Consider the following 22810-nt stretch of genomic DNA (forward strand, 5'->3'; position numbering starts at 1 on the left):
GACTATCAATTGCTGATATGTCCAGGGAACCAGCTTTCATTGCTTCCAGGAGGGAGCAAATTGGTCTAGATGTTTTTTTTTTACTTTTTTTATTTAGAATATATGTCCATGTTACTGTGGAGGTAGCAATTGGCTGTCTACTAAATTTTGTGTTATGTTAGGTTTAGAATGTAAGCTTAACAGTTTTTAAAAGAGTATGTAAACCTGCAAATGGGCTTGTGGGTACATAACGTTTTGTTGGTGGTTGTGTCATGTGATTTGAAAGTCAATGAATGTATTTTGTGCCAAATCAATGAAAAATGATCCACAGTTTAGCTGACATAGACTGATGTTGTGCTCACTGTATGAGGAGGTTTGAAAATGTGACTTAAGCATTGGAAAATAGGTCCAAAGGATTGTAAAAAAATAAAAATAACAGTAATGCGTCACAGGGTTTGATTTTTTTATTTTTTGTAATGCTTCAGTTATTTATTCCTGACAAGTGTGTTGTTACCAAACTGATCCATACACCTGTGGCTGTTGGGAACACTCTCCCTGTCAATCACACACCAATGCTGCCCCCTATTGGTGGACATGGATACCAACGTCCTACAGTCCCTAGATGCTGTTCCTTCTTCAGTCAACTTTCTCCATTAAAATCTAAAAATCTACTTCCAATTAACACATATTGAAGTACATTAATGTTGAAAAGTTAAGTAGCAAAATGGCTGGAGATTTCAAAGTTGCCGAAAAAACATGTTTTCTAAAATCAAGTCTGGTGTCTATTTGAACATTTTTGATTAGGCTAACTATAGAAAATCGAATTATAGATCAGTCTACTCCAAACAACACTGTTTTAGGCTTGGCTGCATGCAACAAGTAAGAATATGTGGTTGTGGGTTTACAAAACAAGACCTGTGCAGGAATCTTTCATCCATGTTCTCTCATTGACTTTCTCCAATAGACCTTCTCCAATAGATTTTCTCCAGTAGACATTCACCAGTAGAAGTTCTCTGTGTTCCATTCAGTCAGCAGTAGATGTTCTCCTGTTCTCCAGCAGATGTTCTCTGTGTTTTGGCCAGGCCCTCAGGTGCAGCAGCACCTGATCCACAGGACTCTGCAGGAGAGAGTTCTCTATCAGCGTAACATGAGATATGACAATGTGTTCACTGCTCTGTACTATGTAATATTGTAGGTGAGATGTTGTTGTTACACTGTGTTTGAGACCTCATTATTGTGCACTGTGCCTGGAAGATGGGATGTGGTTACTTTGCAATGTGCCTGGTAAATACAGACTGTTCCTTGACTCTGACCACCGGAATAGCTAGAGCAACAGACTTCTGATCCTTGATTTTCTGCTGTACTTACCACATGCACCATTTGCAGCTGTGGATGAAAGCATCTGCTAAGTAAGAAAGTATGTCCTGTCTGCATGTGCCAGTGTGGTGGCCTACCGTAGACATAGGTGTTCGCTGCGCCTCCCTGCGGAGGGACTCCTATGTTACTCTGCATCGGGGTGTAGCTGGACTCTACAGCTGGACACACACACGTGCACACACACACACACGCCACACGTACATACACACACGCAACACACAGATGATAGAAGGCGAAACTAAGACCACCCCACAGCCCACCAGCTTGCGTTTATAATTTCAGCAACAGAATGATATGGAACAAAGACTGGACTTCCTTTCTCAGTAAATCTTTGTTTGTGTTTCTGCACTACTGTGAACAATGCTACACTATGTGTATATGACTGAGTGTGGTCGGTTTGTGCCTGTGGTGTAGCTGTGACTGAGTATATGTCTGAGGTGTAGCTGTTCATGTACAGCGAGTCCTTGGACTGATCTGGATGTAAAAAGAAGGGAGTCAGGTGGCTGAGCGGTTAGGGAGTCGGGCTAGTAATCTGAAGGTTACCGGTTCGATTCCCGGCTCTGAAAAATGACGCTGTGTCCTTGGGCAAGGCACTTCACCCTACTTGCCTCGGGGGGGATGTCCCTGTACTTACTGTAAGTCGCTCTGGATAAGAGCGTCTGCTAAATGACTAAATGTAAATGTAATGTAAAAACGTTGGTCTGATCGTCATCTTGGTCATGTGGCTGTTTTCGGGGCCGGGCTCTGTACCTGAGCGGACGCTGGTCGTCTGGGTGGGTTTCCGGTCGGCGTGCATCTCTACGTACACACTGTCCTCCCCTGCTGACAGGAGGAAACACAGGTTAGAACCAGGCCTTGAACCCGGTCCCCTCTGGCTGGGGGAGAGCGGAGAGGGGGGGAGCAAGGAAAGAGAGAGAGGGAGGACGGAGAGAGGGGAGGAGCGGGAGAGGGGTGGAACACAGAGGGAGGAGTCGGAGGAGTGAGAAGAAGGAAGAGATGGACAAGTCGGGAAGGGAGGGAGGGAATAGAAGGATGGAGAGGGAGAGGGAGTAGTAGGAGAGAGACGGACAAAGAGAGAGAGGGAGAGAGAGGAAGGAGAGAGCGGGGAGGAGGTAGGAGCAGGGAGAGAGGTGTGAGGAGGAGAACAGGCTGTCTTCACCAGTGAGTTGAGTCCTGCTGCAGGTGGTCCTCAGCTGTAGCAGGGCCAGGGTCAGAACACTCAGGGTGAACACCACCACCACCACTACTGTTGGGACACGACCTGGATGACCAGGTGAATACATTATTAATAGAAACTGGATGACCAGGGTGAATACATTATTATTAGAACCTGGGTAACCAGGTGTATACATTATGAATAGATGGAACAGGAAGCCCTTATGTATAAGCCCCATAGTGGACACTTGTGGTTACCACAGCATGCATTATCATCCATGATCAAATACAGTATGTAACACTTTTACTCTGAGGAGACGCACAGAGGTATTTCAACCTGCAACCTCTTGACCTGCAGTCAAAGTCAAAGGCTCTACCACTGAGCTACACCTAGTCCACCTGAGCTGGTTAACTGGTGACTGAGTGTAGTGTAACACATATGCATGTTTTCAGATCAGCAAAGTAGTAGTAGTAGAGCATGTGGATGGGTGTAGCTTCAAAAATTTGACTTCAGATCAAGGTGCAGGATCCAATCGCCCCCCCCTAACCCCACACCACGCTGTACATCGCTACACGAACAAGCATCTGCTAGATGAACACATTCAAGGGTTGACAGGACCGTGGGTGAAGTACCTCTGCAGTCCTGCAGAGGGGGCTGGCTGTGTGCGAGTCTCAGTTTGCTGACCACCTCACAGGAGATGTTCTCCTTCATGCTGGGCAGGTACAGGGTCAGCTCCAATCCCAGTGTCATCATCTGATTGGCTGGAACATCGGGTCCAACCCACCTTATCAGAACTTTGTCTTCTGATTGGACAGAGCAGGTCAAAACCAGACTGCCGTCCAGAGCACAGCGAGCACGCACCTCAGGGACATCTGAAACACACACTCACACACATCCTGAGATACCCTCTAGAACACACACACCCTGAGATACACACCCTCTGGAACACACACACACACACATACACCCTAAAATACATACCCTCTGGAACACACACACACACACACACATACACCCTAAAATACATACCCTCTGGAACACACACACACACACATACACCCTAAAATACATACCCTCTAGAACACACACACCCTGAGATACACACCCTCTGGAACACACACACACACACATACACCCTAAAATACATACCCTCTGGAACACACACACACACACACATACACCCTAAAATACATACCCTCTAGAACACACATACCCTGAGATACACACCCTCTGGAACACACACACACACATACACCCTAAAATACATACCCTCTAGAACACACATACCCTGAGATACACACCCTCTGGAACACACACACACACATACACCCTAAAATACATACCCTCTAGAACACACATACCCTGAGATACACACACATACATACCCTCTAGAACACACACACAAACCCACACATACACACACTCGAAGACAAACCCCCTCTGGATCACACACAAGCCCTGAGATAGAGACCCCCTGGAACTCACACAATCCCCCCAATCCCCCTCCCCCCGCCACACACACACATACATACATACACCCTGACATCCCTATACTGTAGAATACACACCCTGAGATACACACACACACACAGACAGATACACACTGTCTGGAACACACACACACAGATACACAAGCAGATCTCTGAGACACTCTGAGACACACCCTGAAACACACCCTGGGGGTCAGATGGTTGAGCGGTTAGGGAGTTGGGCTATTAATCAGAAGGTTGTTGGTTCGATTCACTGCTGTGCCAAATGACTACTTACCTCGGGGAGAATGTCCCAGTACTTACTGTAAGTCGCTCTGGATAAGAGCGTCTGCTAAATGACAAAATGTAACACATCACAGGGCTCTCAAGTTTTGAAGACAGGCAAGAGTGACATTTCCCCTCCCCCAGCCCCCCCTCAAAATTAATTAATAGCTTTTTACCTGACATCTTTGAAAGGCATTAATGATTAATGCATCCATGGCCAGGATATAATGATAAAGTATGACATGATTTTAAAAGTGACCTATAACATCGACTATGCAAAACACTTAAATGTATTTAATGCTAATAAAATTATTAAGCCTATTTTGAAAAATATGTTTATAATGTGACAATATGTCAGTCATCGTGTGATAACGAAAATATGACTAGGCCTAGACTCAGGGGCGATTCTAGGATCAGACCTTTAGGGGTGCTCAGCCCCCAATGAAAATGTGACATGAATACAGTGCCTTGCAAAAGTGCAAAAAACCCTTGCTAATAACAGGCATGCAAACAGGTCAAGGGTGAAAAAGGTGAGAAGGATATGGCGAACCCCCGACCCTCTAGGGGGGTCCGGGAGCATGCTCCCCCGGAAGAAAATGTATTAAATTTTAAAGTTAAACGCATGAATCTGGTGCACTTCGAGAGCAAAATTAAGAGGCTAGATCTATGTAGAATCTGTGCTCTTGTAAACAATGTCATGTTCTTTTAACCATAAAGACATTTCTTGTATAGCATTGGTTCCAGAGCCAGTTGTAAAGTTGGGAAGCACGGGTAAAATGCTGTGTTGGCCACAGCCACGAACGTAGGTTATTTTGGTTTCAAAAAGGTGAAGAGTTTGCATGCCTATAAATCCCTAATTTCACTGGATAACAATTCATACATTTAGGCCTATATGTATTATTATGCAAACTATTGAATGAATGAAAAAACTAAAGATGTCCCTTTCTTCATGAACTTTTAAATTATTATTATTTTTAGGGGTGCTGAGATTAAATTTAGGGCTGCTTGAGCAATAGTGCTATTTTCTGATTAGCTATTGTGTAGACTTTTTCTTTTTTTTGATTGGGTGAAAAGTGGCTGGCTCGACTAAGAACTGCAGGGGAGACGCGCTTGATTCCTGCCAGTTCCATAGTGAGAGAGGCGCGGCCTGAGAAATTTCGGTTGGGCGCTGCGGCATATTAAATCTAAAAAGTTTTTCCGCGTGAGAAATACGATGTGTGGCGCGAGTACGTGACAAAAGACCGAAATGAGTGACTGTCACGCTCAATGACAATGCGTGACACTTGAGAGCCCTGACATCATCTGGAACACACACACAAACACCACCACAGACTACTGCTCTGTGTGTGTTCTAGAAGATGAACCAGTGTCTGGGCTCTGGGAAACTCACCTAGAATGAGGAGTCCGTAGGTCATGGTTAGGGTTTTCATTCCACTCTTATCGTACACATCCACAGTGTAGTTCCCACTGTCGGTGCTCCTCCCTGAGAGCAGCAGCAGGGAGCCGTTAGGGAAGAGCTGGAAGTGCTCATCTTTCGTCTTGTTGTGGCTGGCCAGGAGCTTCTCAGCGTGCTTCCACCTCGGGTCGTCAACCGCGGACATGTTCACGTCCAGCATCACCGCGTCCCCGCTGCGACTGAACACGCGCCTGAACTCCTCCGCTGCCGCTGAAAGGAGAGAGAGAGCTGGAGCTGACCTGCTAACTAATATGGGAAGGATATGCAGGCCCGTAACGGAAACACATGAGGCCCCCCCCCGCAGAATAAGCCTGAGAGCCCCCCCCCACCACCACCACCACCACATATGTAACGGATAATGTAATACAAATACCGACGGGACGAACAGGACCCCGACGCGATCAACTGAACTTTTTGGAACATTCTGAAGAGCCGTGTAATAAATGCAAGATATCAAAACTCAAGCTTGTCTTGTGAGGAAAATTTATTCAATAAGAAAAAAACGCTCAAACGGTTTGCAGGTGAATAGGCTACACATGTGCGCGTCTTTTAGCAAATCTGTGTGCAAAGTCTTTTACCACACTCTACATCTAATCTGCGCGCACATTCATTTTCTATGCTAAGGATGGCCAGACCTGACACCCTCTCTTGTGACATGGAGCTTCTGAGATATGTTTTGATCAGTTTCAGCTTGGAAAATGACCTTTCAGCGCTTGCGACAGTCACGGGTATTGTCAGAAACAATTTGAGGCACACTTGATAGTATGGAGTTGTGTTTTATTATTAGCGTGTTCGCTAAATCATAAATGGAGCCATTTTTTGTCGTGTGAATCTTGTAGAAAGCAATGACTGTACGTTTTACACAATCATAATATGTATATAACTGAAATACAATGACTTATTGTAACTTTGATTATGTTTTTTGTATGTTTAAATAGTCAAACGCAATCGCTGCAACTGCACGATACTACTGTCGCATACGTTATCATGTTTGCTAATAATGTCAGTTATGTAATATATTTTATAATTAAGCACTTTTTCTACTTTCTCTTTTTTTTGTAGTTTCACTCCATTTCAATGTTGTCAGCTTGATAGGAAGTCAATAAAGGAGCAAGGCTAATTTTCCTGGCTCTTGGAAAGGAGGCTCTGTTAACGCTAGGAAGCACAACACAGACAGCAGTACAGATGTCAAAGTATAGGCTAACGTTAGCTACGTGGTACAGTAATGTTAGCTATAGCAAACAATACAATACCTGTCTCTTCTGGCAGATGAGTGCATCCTTCACCGGCTGGTCGAAAAATAAATTTGTAATTTTGGGAAGTTTGGCATTTAATTCAGAAATGTTCTGTTTTGAATGCCGCTTTTGGGCACCGCTTTTAAATGTGCGTTTCATTTTTCCTACGCTACGCTACAGTTAGTTACCTATTTGCAGCGGGCTCGCCGGTCTGTGTGACCATCTGACCTACTTCGTCATGTCACTTACCTAGCTAACAAAGAAAGCACAATTAAATATACTTTCCTTTATTTTTATATCAACTCTGGAAACACAGACAAGACAATAAGACATCCCATGTAATTCAAATTGGATAAAAACATTTACACAATGTGGCCTGAGGATATGGATTGTCTGGAGATAACCTGAAGCCTACCTGAAGCTAGCCTGGAGAGGGAGCTAACTTGCAGTAACCTGGCTCAAACGTGGAGCTAGTTTGGAGCTAGCATAGACTTTGCCTTAAGCTGTTGGTATCTTCAATGCTGCTCTTCAACCACCAAAACATCATTAGAACTGTATACTTCAAATTATTTCTTTCCTACTATACTCTCTATATGCACTATGCATTGGACAAAAGCATCTGCTAAATGATGTACAATGTGGAAATGGGAATGTAATTACCTGAGACACACACTCATGAACACACACACATTCACACAAACACACACACACATGCACACACACAAACGGAATGTAATCTGAGAGGCACCAGCATCTTACTGTAGGTTAGAGTGAGGAACAGAAGTGTCCATCCAGACACACCGCTGACCCCCCGACAACCTCCAGGCTTCCCCGGCGACATGCTGACGTCCACGCCGGAGGGCTCAAGAGAGACTTGAGCTGTGAAGTCTGAGGTTTCGGGGAGGAACTGTCTCTTTCAGAGCTGTCAGTAAGTTTTGACCTGACACACCACAAACTCCCACTCTCACATCAACAATGTTTGCATAACGCAAAAATATCCAGTGTGCTTGATGTATTCCCTATCTATGAATTTAACTAAATGAGCTGTATCAATATTGTATCGCTTTTCCTATCATTTGTGCATGTGTAGGGAAGCTTTATTGAGGGTTTTAGTGTGTACACAATGCCTGTGTCTTCTAAGAAATGATTTCCTGTTTCTGCACAGTGCATCAGATACACCTGTCAAATGTAAGATGGCTTACAGGATTAAAAACCTCACACTCCTACAGAGAGGGTCAGGTGCTCAAACCAAGAAGACAGTTGCAAACACACACAAACAAACACTATCCACACCACCAAGGTTGTGTTGTGAGTTGAAAGCAAGAGAAATGTTGGTTTCAGCTAGCCTGGTTTGCTTCACTGCTCGCTCATGATCTCTCAGTGGAACTCACCACACTCACACCCATACACATAGTCACACACACACACATTCACACACACACACACATACATACACACACTTACACTAACCACTTGGCTCAGAATGAAACTGAAATGTGTGTGTGTTGGTGTTTGTGTGTGTGAATACCTGTGAATGCAGAGGTCAGCATGTGCATCTGTGTGTGTGCGTGTGAGTGAATGTGTGCGTCACAGCTAAACCCCATGCAACACATTTTTTTAAAGCACACTAACAACAGAGTACAGAATGTCTATGCAGTTTACTGGACTATATCAATCAAATAATCAATAAAAGCCATTATAGACCACTTAGGATTAGACAGGGTTAGGTCTAGGAAAGGGTTAGGTCTAGGACAGGGTTGTGTCTAGGACAAGGTTAGTTGTAGGACAGGGTTAGGCCTAGGACTGGGTTAGGTCTAGGACAGGGTAAGGCCTAGGACTGGGTTAGGTCTAGGACAGGGTTAGGCCTAGGACACGGTTAGGGCTCAGACAGGGTTAGGTCTAGGACGGGACTAGTATTTGATTACAGAGAGAGAAGGCTCCTGCAGTTCACCTGAGTGCACATGTTGGGACCTGCTCCTTCTTAAGGTGCCGGACGCCCAGAAACAGAGAAAAGGAGGAGGAGGGGCGCCACGGTGACAGACACAGTCACAGTTATGTAGGGGAACTGGGATTGGACAACCATAACCAGGACAACTGTGAGAACTGAGAAACACAGGAGTATTTGAGCACTGGAGGGGGACTCGAGACAGCTCTCAACTCGGCAGAAAATCTACCTCTGCATGCCTGTTCCTCTGCAATTAATTAATTGTATATCGCGGGACAAGTTAACCCTTAATTCTCAGCGTGATAAATACAAGGTGTTGTGTGAGAAATATTTGAAATGTATGAGTCTCACAGCGAAAAATAGTTTTGAGTACAGACATATAAATGGTCATCAAAATTAAAAATGCCATCCATCCATGACTGTATCTGGCTCTGAGAACACACATTGAGACATCAACAACATTTAGTATTATAATTCTACAAAGACACAAACTAAAAGTTAACACTATCCAGGTATAGTGTGAAAGGGAGAAAAATAGACTACACCTTAATTCTCAGTCAAAAGTATTCTGCTCTCTGGCTCCAGCTCTGTCCTAGTGGTTTGATGGACAGAATGACCCCAAAGAGAAGATGGAGGAATCCATTGGGTCGCTGGGGGGGTAGTAGAGAGACATGACAGATGAGACAGAGTCAACATACTGATAGGACTGCAGTATGGTGGGTTAGACCAGACAACAAGTTTACACTATTAGGTTTGTGTCCCTTACCGGGCCACCATGAACAGTCTTGCCTTCCAGAAGGCCAAGCAGGACCATTTAAAAAACAAGAATCAAATCAAGAAAATTGATCTGGGTGATCTGAAATATTTTACAGAACAATGTAACACCAGATGCCAAGGATAGAAGAGCTAAAAATCTTACTTCAGAACCTTATTACTGTAATTGCTATGGAATGACTATTTGATCTGCTGTCTGGCTACACCTACTCCTGATTGGTAAATTTCCTTCATTATAGCCTGTTTGTATAGCCTCGGCCTACGTGCGTGAATCAAGAGCTATTTGTGTGTGGATCGCAAAAGATCGAAAATAATGTCTTAAAATTACATAATTGAAAGAAGGATTGAACGCGTGTATTGGGCGATCCACAAATGCAGATTCAATACTTCACACAGAGAATTGTAGATTTACAAGTGACAGACCATGAGAAATGCACACACTAAATGTTAAGTATTTTAATAAATTACAAACGATGTATTTACGAATAGACCTATGTGTAGATCTATGTGTACAAATCATAGCACATTTATGTAAATGCCAACTTACAAATCACAATTAAGAATTTTGTTTTTGTCGATCGCAAAACACATTTGTAAATCGTGGAACATTTGTGGATCATGGTACTTGCATTGAGGACTAATTTTGAGACATATCTCTCTCCATAGTCAGCTGGCCCGCATACACATATACACACACAAACACAAACCATCCACACCACCAAAGATTGTGTTGTGAGTTGAAAGCAACAAAGAACTGTTGGTTTCAGCTGGCCTGGTATAGCTTCACTGCTCGCTCATGATCTCTCGGTGGAACTCACCACACTCACACCCTTACACACACATAAACCTAGTACACGTGAACACAGTTAACCACTTGTAATGGAAGAGAAAAAGAACCCTGACCTGCCAGCTATGGTTTCTAATGGACATTTCCACACAGGTTGTTTGTGTGTGTGCATGCATGCTTGGGTGTGTAGGTATTTGTGTGTGTGTGCATGTATGTCTATGTGTGGGTGAGCATGTGCGTGTGTGTGTGTGTGTGTGTGTGTGTGTGTGTGTGTGTGTGTGTGTGTGTGTGTGTGCGTCACTAAACCCCACCCAAAAAATACAAAAACCACACTAACAGATTACATGATGTAATTTACAAGTTTACTGGACGAGATTACAGGAAAGAACAAACTACAGAAAGTAGGGAATTACAGTAATGAACAAATTACAGTAATGCATGAATGATAGAAAGTAATTAATTACAGTAATGAATGAATGACAGTACAGGACAAATTACAGTCATAAATGAATGTTTGTATTTTTTCACAAATTCAGTCGTGTGCAACTTCTCTGGTCAGGAGAGATGCTGGTCTGCCTGTAGGGTGGAGCCACCATAACCTCCTACACACCTTCATCTCCTCCCCACCCTTTCCTCCCCTTCCACACTCTCCTTCTCATCCTCACCCTTTCCTCCTCCTCCTCCTCACATACACATGCGTCTCTACAGAGCGACCTGTCCGTACTCCACCTCCTGAGGAACAGGAGAGGGTGTGGCTCTCTCTCTCCTCCTCCCCACTATCACGTCTGCGTAGATCACTTCCTCTCCTCCTCCACCTGAGGGTTAGGACAGGGTTAGGCCTAGGAGTGGGTTATGTCTTGGACAGGGTTAGGCCTAGGACAGGGTTGGGTCTAGGAGTGGGTTATGTCTTGGACAGGGTTAGGCCTAGGACAGGGTTAGGTCTAGGAGTGGGTTATGTCTTGGAGAGGGTTAGGCCTAGGACAGGGTTAGGTCTAGGAGTGGGTTATGTCTTGGAGAGGGTTAGGCCTAGGACAGGGTTAGGTCTAGGTCAAGGTTAGGGCTACGACAGGGTTAGGCCTAGGACAGGGTTAGGTCTAGGAGTGGGTTATGTCTTGGAGAGGGTTAGGCCTAGGACTGGGTTAGGTCTAGGAGTGGGCTATGTCTTGGACAGGGTTAGGCCTAGGACAGGGTTAGGTCTAGGAGTGGGTCATGTCTTGGACAGGGTTAGGCCTAGGACAGGGTTAGGTCTAGGAGTGGGTTATGTCTTGGAGAGGGTTAGGCCTAGGACAGGGTTAGGTCTAGGTCAAGGTTAGGGCTACGACAGGGTTAGGTCTAGGAGTGGGTTATGTCTTGGAGAGGGTTAGGCCTAGGACAGGGTTAGGTCTAGGAGTGGGTTATGTCTTGGAGAGGGTTAGGCCTAGGACAGGGTTAGGTCTAGGAGTGGGTTATGTCTTGGAGAGGGTTAGGCCTAGGACAGGGTTAGGTCTAGGTCAAGGTTAGGGCTACGACAGGGTTAGGCCTAGGACAGGGTTAGGTCTAGGAGTGGGTTATGTCTTGGAGAGGGTTAGGCCTAGGACTGGGTTAGGTCTAGGAGTGGGCTATGTCTTGGACAGGGTTAGGCCTAGGACAGGGTTAGGTCTAGGAGTGGGTTATGTCTTGGACAGGGTTAGGCCTAGGACAGGGTTAGGTCTAGGAGTGGGTTATGTCTTGGAGAGGGTTAGGCCTAGGACAGGGTTAGGTCTAGGAGTGGGTTATGTCTTGGAGAGGGTTAGGCCTAGGACAGGGTTAGGTCTAGGAGTGGGCTATGTCTTGGACAGGGTTAGGCCTAGGACAGGGTTAGGTCTAGGAGTGGGTTATGTCTTGGAGAGGGTTAGGTCTAGGACAGGGTTGGGTCTAGGTCAAGGTTAGGGCTACGACAGGGTTAGGCCTAGGACAGGATTAGGTCTAGGTCAAGGTCAGGGCTACGACAGGGTTAGGCCTAGGACAGGGTTAGGTCTAGGAGTGGGTTATGTCTTGGAGAGGGTTAGGCCTAGGACTGGGTTAGGTCTAGGAGTGGGCTATGTCTTGGACAGGGTTAGGCCTAGGACAGGGTTAGGTCTAGGAGTGGGTTATGTCTTGGAGAGGGTTAGGTCTAGGACAGGGTTGGGTCTAGGTCAAGGTTAGGGCTACGACAGGGTTAGGCCTAGGACAGGGTTAGGTCTAGGAGTGGGTTATGTCTTGGAGAGGGTTAGGCCTAGGACAGGGTTAGGTCTAGGAGTGGGTTATGTCTTGGAGAGGGTTAGGTCTAGGACAGGGTTGGGTCTAGGTCAAGGTTAGGGCTACGACAGGGTTAGGTCTAGGACGGGGCTAGTATTTCATTAGAGAGAAACAAGGCTCCTGCAGTTCACCTGAGTGCACATTTTGGGACCTGGTCTTCTTCAAAAGGTGTCTGACGCCCAGAAACAGAGAGAAGAGAAGGAGGAGGGTCGCCACGGTGACAGAAACCGTCACAGTCAAATCTATGTCAGGAAACTCTGATGGGACAACCGTAACCGTGACATGTCAAGAGATGACAAGAGAAAACACAGGAATATTTTAGCTGCATCGATTTTTCATGGAAAGTAAACATATCTAGTCAGCTTGTAAGCTCTAGGGCCGGTTGCACAACACACTTTAAGTTCAGGTTTCCTTAAAGTCTGAGTTAAGGTTTCCTTAAAATATAATCGGTTGCACAAAGCACCTTTAAGTCTTCTCCTTAAGGTTTCCTTAAAGGTTCCTTAAAGGTTCCCTTAAGTATTTAAGGTTTTCTCCTTATCTTGGTCTTATACTTAAGGATGCCCTTAAGTTTGTTAAAGCGTTGCACGAAAGAACTTAGCAAACAAAGTAAGGAACAAACCTAAGGTACCTCTGACTTATTCTTTACCGCAACATGGCCGAGTTTATGGAGATAAATTAACCCATCCCACACCTATAGCACTCTGTTAGGCTACTTTGCTGCAGTCTAAACATTAAGGCTAAATTTACATGTCGGCTACCGCTGTAAGTAGCTAGCTAGACTCACGGTAAATGCAGAGTAACTGTTGATCTTATTTTGATCTACACAGTTACAAGAAGTAACTTAAACATTACTGTGTAGCAACTAGACCTACAAGTAAAGTTGATAGCACCAGTTTTATTGGACTCCCTCCTTTAATTGTCTCTCTCTTTTTTGGACATAACAGTCAAGTTATCATATATATTTTTTATTTCTTGAATTGACCGCTTCACCAAACTTCTTGAATTTATTTTGGTTGCAATTTCGTCCTACATTCGTTGTTTTTTGTTTGCAGTTATTTGTGGATCAAATGTACTTTTTAGTATGTGCTTTCTTTTGTTGTATTCCTGTATCAGCACAATATTTTCCTCCTCTGACCAATTTGTTTTTTTTCCCTTCTTTTCTTCCATTTGGTCGAACTTTACTGCTGTGAAATCACATTCGATGTAATAAATCCCTTAAGTAAATCCCTTAGCTAAGGAGAAATGTACCCTTAAGTGTCATAATTAAGCTAAAAGTGTTTTGTGCAACCTGACCCTGATTCTTAACCTCTTCCTCGGTGGTTCTCTCTTGACCGTACCTGAGCAGGCAGAAAGCTGGATAGTGTTGCTGTTGGTGCTGACATCATTCTGAACTACACATGTCACACTTCCTGTCATATGACCCTGCAAGGTGATGGTGGTGGTGTGATGAGATTGGTTGAAGCTACTAATTTTGGTCAGTGATTGGCCGGCCAGACTCCAGCGGTACTCCACAGGTTCTCCCTCTGAAGAGCATGTGACCTGAGTCTGTCCTCCAGACAGACAGATGAGAGACAGGACTGGCTCAGACACTGGGACTGACACCCAGAAGCACAAACACACACACAAATACAAAAGACAGACACACATCACTCGCATGCACACACACATATATAGACAAACACACACATGTTCACATAGAAATACACAGCAGAGGAGGGATTTAGACAGAAGTTAAAAACACAGTAAAATCCATAGAATTAAACCTTAACAGGAAAACAGGAAAAGGCAAAAAATACAAATAAAACCTTAACTTACCTTGGATGTCAAGTGTCATGTTCACTTTCTGAAACAATTTTCCGTCTGAATTGAAGACCTCAAGTTGGTACAAACCTCTGTCTGTCCTCACTGCTGAGTCCAGCCAGAAAGTTCCATTGGTGAAAAACTTAATCCGATTCATGTAGTCTGTATGCAAGACTTTAGACACATTTTTTGTTAATCGAAAGAGAAGGCTTTGTTTGTACAGCCTAATCCCTCTTCCAGCTGTGTCTGAAGTCATATGAAGGAAGAATGGCTCTCCTAATGTTCCAGAACACTTCACAGTTCCAACAGCATCAGAAAGTTTGCAGATTCCGGAACCTGATACCAAAAATTAAATGAATAAATTACTTGCACTTTGACTACTAAATTCGGACTCACACCAGAAATCACAAACATGGTGCGCCTAGAGTCCGCTAATAACCTTAGTAAGAATTAAAACATTTCTCCCCAATTAGTAAGAATACAAATAGTATCTTGTAACATTGTTGTCAGACTGTATCTGAATTTTAGTCCTACAATATTCATTGATTAAATAAGATTTCTATATCTGTCACAAATTAAGGTTTAATGTTATGTATTTACCGGCTTTTAAAGTGATGATTTGAACAACTTTTTTTTTGCTTTTGGCTACATTCCATCTGCTATAATGCAAAATATGTTACAATACTATATTTATGATACAGCTGAGAGTTTGGATACGACACGCTGAAAGTGACCTCCAGTGTGCTTTACTAAGCCTCAATATCATTACATTTCCCCGCTTCCACGCTTAAAAGAGTGAGCCAAGGAGGGGAACAGAAAGGTCCTGTCCTCCATCTTTGGGTGTGTTGTTGTTACAGAGAGTTCTCCACCTCACCCTGCCGAGGTACAGCCTGCCATGTATCTTACCCTGTGTAGCGCTGAAGACCACCAGGAACACAACCAGAATAAGATCCATTTGTTCTGCCTGAACCAGAAGACTCCTAGTGGAACATCAACTGCCCAGTAGATCGTTCTGGCTTTGTGTATGATGAGCTCGGTGGTGCAGTCGATGGTTTCTAAAGGGTGGGTCCTTATTCATGTGAGACTCAGTGTGAACACACACGGACACACAAACAAAATGTCAGCCTCATTTTGAACATCTTCTAGAAGGTCTTCAAGAGATATCCAGTGCAGAGGGACTCCAAAAGCCTTTGTCTGCTTTGTATGACAGTCATCACTGTGAAAGTAACATCTTATGCTTGACGAAAAAGTTACATTTAGATTATATTTACATTAAGTCATTTAGCAGACGCTCTTATCCAGAGCGACTTACAGTAAGTACAGGGACATTTCCCCGAGGCAAGTAGGGTGAAGTGCTTTGCCCAAGGACACAACGTCATTTTTGCACGGCCGGGAATCGAACTGGCAACCTTCAGATTACTAGCCCGATTCCCTAACCGCTCAGCCACCTGACTCCCATATAATACAGTGAATCTTTGAGAAAATAATACAAGGTTTATCTGGTGAAGCAGTATTTTTTTACTCACCTAAAACAGCGCTACTGGAAGACTAGAAGCCGTTTCTGAAGTGTTGCTTTTGAGGGCCAGTGTACAAAGTAAGATGAAAGGGTCTATGGTATTTTTAGACATGGGTTGCTGGAAGTCTGTCATTTATAGACCAGGGTTGATGATGTTGGCTATAGAACAGCATTTTAAAACAGATATTGTGTTTAGGTGTTTTTGTGATCTTTTTACGTTATCTCTAGATTTCTATTTCTCTGATTTGACCCTATCTGTGCCTGACATATGTGGGGCCTGCCAACTAAAATATCTGGCCTGCCACACTATTTTGATAATCTGATAATTTTGTTGTCCTTTTTTCAACAAAATAAAAGTGCCAGAAAGTTTTTGCATCAATGTTTTATTTCTAAGTGAACTGGGACTTTTTATTCTAAATCAATTCTGACCGAAGTTGAAGCATAAAGGCCACTTTAAATGTGCCATGCTTCTCTCTCTGGTGCTACCTAATATTATATTCATTAACACGAATCTCCCTTAACAAAAATTCAGAATGAAACAAAATGTTGTTATTACATAAAGTTCCAAAAACAGTAGTCTATTGGTGCACAAAAGAATGCAATTATTATTTTTTACTATTGGTGTCCCTACCAAAGCTGAAATCAAACCTATGCCCTTGCACACCGGCTTTGCATTAATCAAACCAGTTAGGATGACCACAATTGCCTAGTTGTCTTTCCATCCTTCTTTGTATTCTCAATTTTCACTAATAACTTTCAAATTTAGACTTTTTGATAGTAAAATCATGTTCTTGCAAGCTATCTAAAAGATACAGTGTGTAGCATCTAGCTAATTTCACTTTACACACAACATAGGCTACAACAAGATACTCTTTAAAAGTCTGTCGCATTTCCAGAGGCATTTTATATCACTGATAATCTTAAATTAGCCTTAGATTATGTTCTGGCCCGCCATCTAATGGCTTAGAATAAAAATTGGTCCCAAACTTACTTGCCGACCCCTGATTTAAAGGCTCATTCAGACTAACGCAAAAATCCCCAGAGTAACTGATGTATCCATATCTAAAAATTGTATAAACTGTATCAATATTGGATTGTTTTTCTTATGTTTGTGGATGTGTAGGCAAGCTTTATGTGTGTGTTTTAGTGTGTACACAATGCCTGTGTCTGTTAAGAAATGGTCATTTCCTGTTGCTACACAGTGCATGAGATACACTTGTCTAATGTAAAATGGTTAACAGGACTAAACACCTCACACTCCTACAGAGAGGCTTGGTGCTCGAACGAAGAAGACAGTTAAAAACACACATACACACATACACACAAACCATCCACACCACCAAAGATTGTGTTGTGAGTTGAAAGCAACAAAGAACTGTTGGTTTCAGCTGGCCTGGTATCGCTTCACTGCTCGCTCATGATCTCTCAGTGGAACTCACCACACTCACACCCTCACACGCACATACACATAGTCACACACACGGACACTAACCACTTGTAATGGAAGACAAAAATAACCCTGACCTGCCAGCTATGGTTTCAAATGGAAACTTTCACACAGGTTGTTTGTGTGTGTACATGCCCGTGTGTGTAGGTGTTTCTGTGTGTGTGCGTTTGCGTGGAAGTCTATGTGTGGGTGAGCATGTGCATCTGTGTGTGTATGTCTGTGTGTGTGTGTGTGTGTGTGTGTGTGTGTGTGTGTGTGTGTGTGTGTGTGTGTGTGTGTGTGTGTGTGTGTGTGTGTGCATCATAGCTAAACCCCACCCACCCAACAAATACAAAAAACACTAACATATTACATGATGTCTGTACAGTTTACTGGACTAGATGGTGCACAAGGAATGGCACAAAGGAATGGATGACAGTAATGAATGAATTACCGTAATAAAGAAATTACAGTAATGAATGAATGTTAGTAAGTAATTAATTAAAGTAATGAATGAATGACAGTACAGGACAAATTACAGTCATGAATGAATACTTGTATTTGAATGTATTTTTTCACAAATTCAGTCGATCTGTGTGCAACTCGTCTGGTCAGGAGAGGCACTGGTCTGCCTGCAGGGTGGAGACACCATAACATCCTCCACACCTTCATATCCTCCCCACCCTTTCCTCCCCCTCCTCTCCTCTTCTTCTCCTCCTCCTCCTTCTCCTCCACATGCGTCTCTCTACAGAGCCACGGTCATCTCGACCCGTCCGTAGTCCACCTCCTGACGAACATGAGAGGGTGTGGCTCTCTCCTTTCTCCTCCCCACCATCACGTCTGTTGCTGTGCAGATCACTTCCTCTCCTCCTCCACCTTAGGGTTAGGACAGGGTTAGATCTAGGACAGGGTTACATGTAGGACATGGATATGGCTCGGACAGGGTTAGGATACGATCAAAGAAAGAGAAGGCTCCTGTACTTCACCTGAGTGGACAGGTTGGGACCTGGTCTTCTTTAGAAGGTGTCTGACGCCCAGAAACTGAGAAAAGAGGAGAAGGAGGAGGGTCGCCACTTTGACAGACACAGTCAAAGCTATGTAGGTGAACTGGGATGGGACTGAGAGATGACGAGAGAAAACACAGGAATATTTTGGCTGCATTGATTTTTCATGGAAAGTAAATATTGTAGTAAGCTTGTAAGCTCTGATTCTTAACTTCTTCTTCTGTGGTTCTCTCAAAAGATAGACACACATTACTCGCATGCACACACACATATTTCAGCACACAAAACACACATGCTCACATAGAAATACACGGCAGAGGGGGGATTTAGACAGAAGTTAAAAACAGTAGAATCCATAGAAGTAAACCTTAACAGGAAAACAGGATAAGGCAAAAATACAAATAATACCTTTACTTACCTTGGATGTCAAGTGTCATGTTCAGTTTCTGAAACAATTTTCCATCTGGATTGAAGACCTCAAGTTGGTACAAACCTCTGTCTGTCCTCACTGCTGAGTCCAGCCAGAAAGTTCCATTGGTGAAAAACTTAATCCGATTCATGTAGTCTGGATGCAAGACTTGAGACACATTATGTTTAAATCGAAAGACCCTGTGTTTTCTGAATTTAAACAGTGTAATCTCTTTTCCAGTTGTGTCCAAGGTCAGCTGAAGGAAGAATGGCTCTCCTAAAGTTCCAGAACACTTCACAGTTCCAACAGCGTCAGAAAGATTACAGGTTCTGGAACCTGATACAAAAAATAAAATTATTACGTAAATAACTTTCTATTTTACAACTAAAATCTACCTATCAGTACTCACATCAGACATCACAGACACTGTACCCAAAAAACAGTTATAACCTTAGTAACAATTAATTAAATGTATCCCCAATTGGTACGAATACCAGTGTAGTAGTCCTACACTTCCTATTGATAACATAACATTTCTATAGCTGTCATAACATTAGTTTTTAACTTCCACGTGTGTGGAAACACACATTGAACTTCAGTGATCTCAAATGTGCGTTTCATAGCCCCAATATCTATAAGCGGCGTGAACAAATGTCCCCGCTTAAAAAAGCGAGCAATGGAGGGCAACAGAAGGTCCCGTCCTCCGTCTTTGGGTGTGTTGTTGTTACGGAGTGTTCTCCACCTCACCCTGCCGAGGTACAGCCTGCCATGTATCTTACCCTGTGTAGCTCTGAAGACCACCAGGAACACAACCAGAATAAGATCCATTTGTTCTGCCTGAACCAGAAGACTCCTAGTGGAACATCAACCGCCCAGAAGATCCTTTTGTCTTCGTGTACGATGAGCTCGGTGGTGCGGTCGATGGTTTCTAAAGGGTGGGTCCTTATTCATGTGAGACTCAGTGTGAACACACACGGACACACAAACAAAATGTCAGCCTCATTGTGAACATCTTCTAGAAGGTCTTCAAGAGATAGCCAGTGCTGAGGGACTCTTTGTCATAGAAAGCTTTGTCCGCTTTGTATGACAGTCAATAGTTCATCACTGTGAAAGTAAAGAAAAAAAATTAAGAAAAAAAAAAAAATAATAAAATAAACACAAAGGTCAGTGTGGTTGCAAAGTTATTAGCCCAGACCAATGTCCACTGTAGTGGATGTGAATGATAGGCTGCACCTCAGGTGGATAAAGAAGCCTTCATGATGACAAGTGTTCCTTGTCCAGATGATACCTGGAAGATGCACCCTGTTTGGAAACCCACACCAGTGCCTTACATGAGATCCAACAGATTTTGATCGCTTGTTAACTGACTGTACATGTATTCCATATGCATGTCAAGGGAGTCATTATAATCATATACAGAGTAATATATTTTTAGAGGGGAAATGTTTGTAATTATTAATTACTATTTTTTTTTCACAAGAATTTCAACATACCTTTATGCTAGTTACAAATGGCAAATAAACTTCAAACATTAGCCTGAAACCAAAAGGGTTCATGTTACCTTTTGTTCTCGGCACCGGATGCTCAATACAAAACAGAAGGCTATTTCCATCCCTCAACGCAGGCCCACTGACACTTCCTTTCTAGACACAGAGAGCTGCGTTAGCTGTTTCCTGTTCAGATAATGTGCAAATGTAGTGTTTTGTGACACATAAGATAGACTGTGAGAAACGCGCATGAAACTCAAAGGCTGGATGTTAAACAGTGTCATGGTTGTATAGAGTTAGAGAGTTCAGTGTAGTTAAATGAAGTCCACTGGTCTTACACTTATACATACATGAAACACACCATATAACAATCCATACACACCTTAAGAATCCATAAACACCCTGTGAGAGTCCATACACAATTTACTAGAGGGCCTTGTTATTTAAAGCAAGATGTAGCTTCCATGCAAATTCCATCTCTTAATTTCTGAATGCTTTCTCTCAATACAGTAACAGAAAAAAGCATGAGAACTTGTTTTCTCATTGTCCAGTTTGGGTTTATTGTCAGATGCACATCAGCAGAGTTACGGGCAAAAAAACGACTGAGTCCCAGACTTCCTCACCAATGCAGACATATGTTTCACTTAAACTTTGTCAAAACTAGATCAGTGCAAACATGAATATACTGTATTTTAGATATATGTATGTTAGACATAAAACTCTTAAAAAATAAACATAAAAGCTATAGAAAACAAAGAGCAATGTAAACAAGAAGGTACCAAATGTACTTCTTTAAACCTAATATGAAATAGCACAAAAAAAGATCTATAACAAGTATGTCTAGCTCTATAACCATTCTAGTTCCATAACCACTATGTCTAGATCTATAACCACTTTGTTTAGTTCTAAACCACTATGTCTACTACAATGCTTGGTTCGATAGCTACTATCAAGAGCTGACATGCCCCTCATCTCAGCTCTCTCGTTCCAGTTGGTTCGTCCTGATTTGGCCGTAGACGACTTTGTCAAAAGGAGGTGGAGCCTGACCTCCGTCTGTCTTACAGCCCTTCACCACCTCTACATAGATGATGTCATCAAGGTCCACCCCCCCATCAACATCTCCTGAGGACACACATGAAGAGTCAGCAGATAAAATACCAGGAAGTAAGAGAGTCAGCTGATGAAAGACCAGGAAGTAGGAGGGTCAGCTGACTGAAGAGCTGGAAGATAATAGGCAGTTTGTGTAACCAGTGTACAAGGTGGATGCCCACTAAGTTTAAATGGAAACACAATGTGATCAGTTCTACCCCTCGAATGTACCAACTCTTCCATCAGAACACCCCATGAGACGACTCTACCCCAGTGAATGTGACAGAAATGGTTTGGGGCCCATCCTGCCTTACACCACAATGCCTGCCAGGCTTTAGCGCAGAGAGTTACGGCATTTCTTTGGAACAGTAAACCCCGGGTGTGAGTCCTACGACCAGAGAGAGGTGTGGCCTCCTCACCTGTACCGGAGGGGCGGGGCCTGGAGGTTTGACTCAGCCAAACACACAGCGAGACGAGGAGGAGGAGGATGACGGCCATCACAGCCACTCCCTTGATCAACACCACATACAGGAGCCGCTCAGAGACCACTAGACAGAAAGAGATGGTGGGGGGGGGGGGGGTGAGGATATGGAGGTGGGTGAAGATGGATAGCAATGGGACGGTAGAGAAAGATAGGGGGGAAGGGTATAGAGATGGGGTACATAGAGAAAGTTGGGGGGGGTAGATGGAGGTGGGAAGGTAAAGAAAGACGGGGGGAGGGGGTATAGAGATGGGGTGGATAGAGGGAGATGGGAGAGTAGACAGAGGTGGAAGTGGGTAGAGAAAGATGGGGGGACGGGGTATACAGATGGGGTGGATAGAGGGACATGGGAGGGTAGAGAGAGGTGGAAGTGGGTTGAGAAAGATGGGGGGAGGGGGTGGAGAGAGAGAGCTGACTAAAAATGTCTCAACGTCGCTCCTCTGTGCAGCGCTCGTATTGAACACTTGGTTTTCAAATGGTTTTGATTGGTCCAACCATATTCTGGTCGGCAAGAGAAATCTGTGCGAATGGGACGTTGGCCAGATATATCTACCTTAGCAAATAAAACATGAGCTGGCAGATTCATCTGGTTCCCTGGCTAACTCAGTCACTACATTGGAAGTAAATGGTGATCAGAATGTGACCATGGTGGTGCATAGGGTACGCAATTGTGGATGGGTAGCGCTCAGTGGTAGATTATTTGACTGCAGATCAAAAGGTCACAGGTTCAAATCCCCCCGAGTGCGTATGAATACGTAAGTACATCGTACCTGAGCAGGTGGAGAGGTGGATTGTGTTAATGTTGGTACTGACGTCATTCAGAACTTCACAGGTCAGATTTCTTGTCATATGGCCCGGCAAGGTGATGGTGGTGTTGTG

The 22810-nt window shown here is 43.6% G+C and overlaps 1 protein-coding gene across 2 annotated transcripts; it reads right to left on the reverse strand.

The window, feature by feature from the left end:
- Positions 1–424: 424 nt before the first annotated feature.
- LOC136933743 (uncharacterized) lies at positions 425–7914 on the reverse strand. 2 transcript variants are annotated; one of them, XM_067229258.1, is made up of 7 exons: positions 7717–7914; positions 5657–5932; positions 3145–3384; positions 2516–2617; positions 2107–2175; positions 1434–1514; positions 425–1096 (listed from the first exon to the last, which is right to left on the reverse strand). In XM_067229258.1, exons 1-7 carry the CDS (start codon positions 7796–7798, stop codon positions 1008–1010), a joined length of 939 nt encoding a protein of 312 aa, XP_067085359.1. In that variant the 5' UTR covers positions 7799–7914; the 3' UTR covers positions 425–1007. The 2 variants fall into 2 exon arrangements, with proteins under 2 accessions (XP_067085359.1, XP_067085358.1); XM_067229257.1 differs by having other exon boundaries at positions 429–1096; positions 2107–2178.
- Positions 7915–22810: the final 14896 nt, after the last annotated feature.

The sequence above is a fragment of the Osmerus mordax genome, chromosome 25 (genome assembly GCF_038355195.1).
Source record: "Osmerus mordax isolate fOsmMor3 chromosome 25, fOsmMor3.pri, whole genome shotgun sequence".
Lineage (NCBI taxonomy): Eukaryota > Metazoa > Chordata > Actinopteri > Osmeriformes > Osmeridae > Osmerus > Osmerus mordax.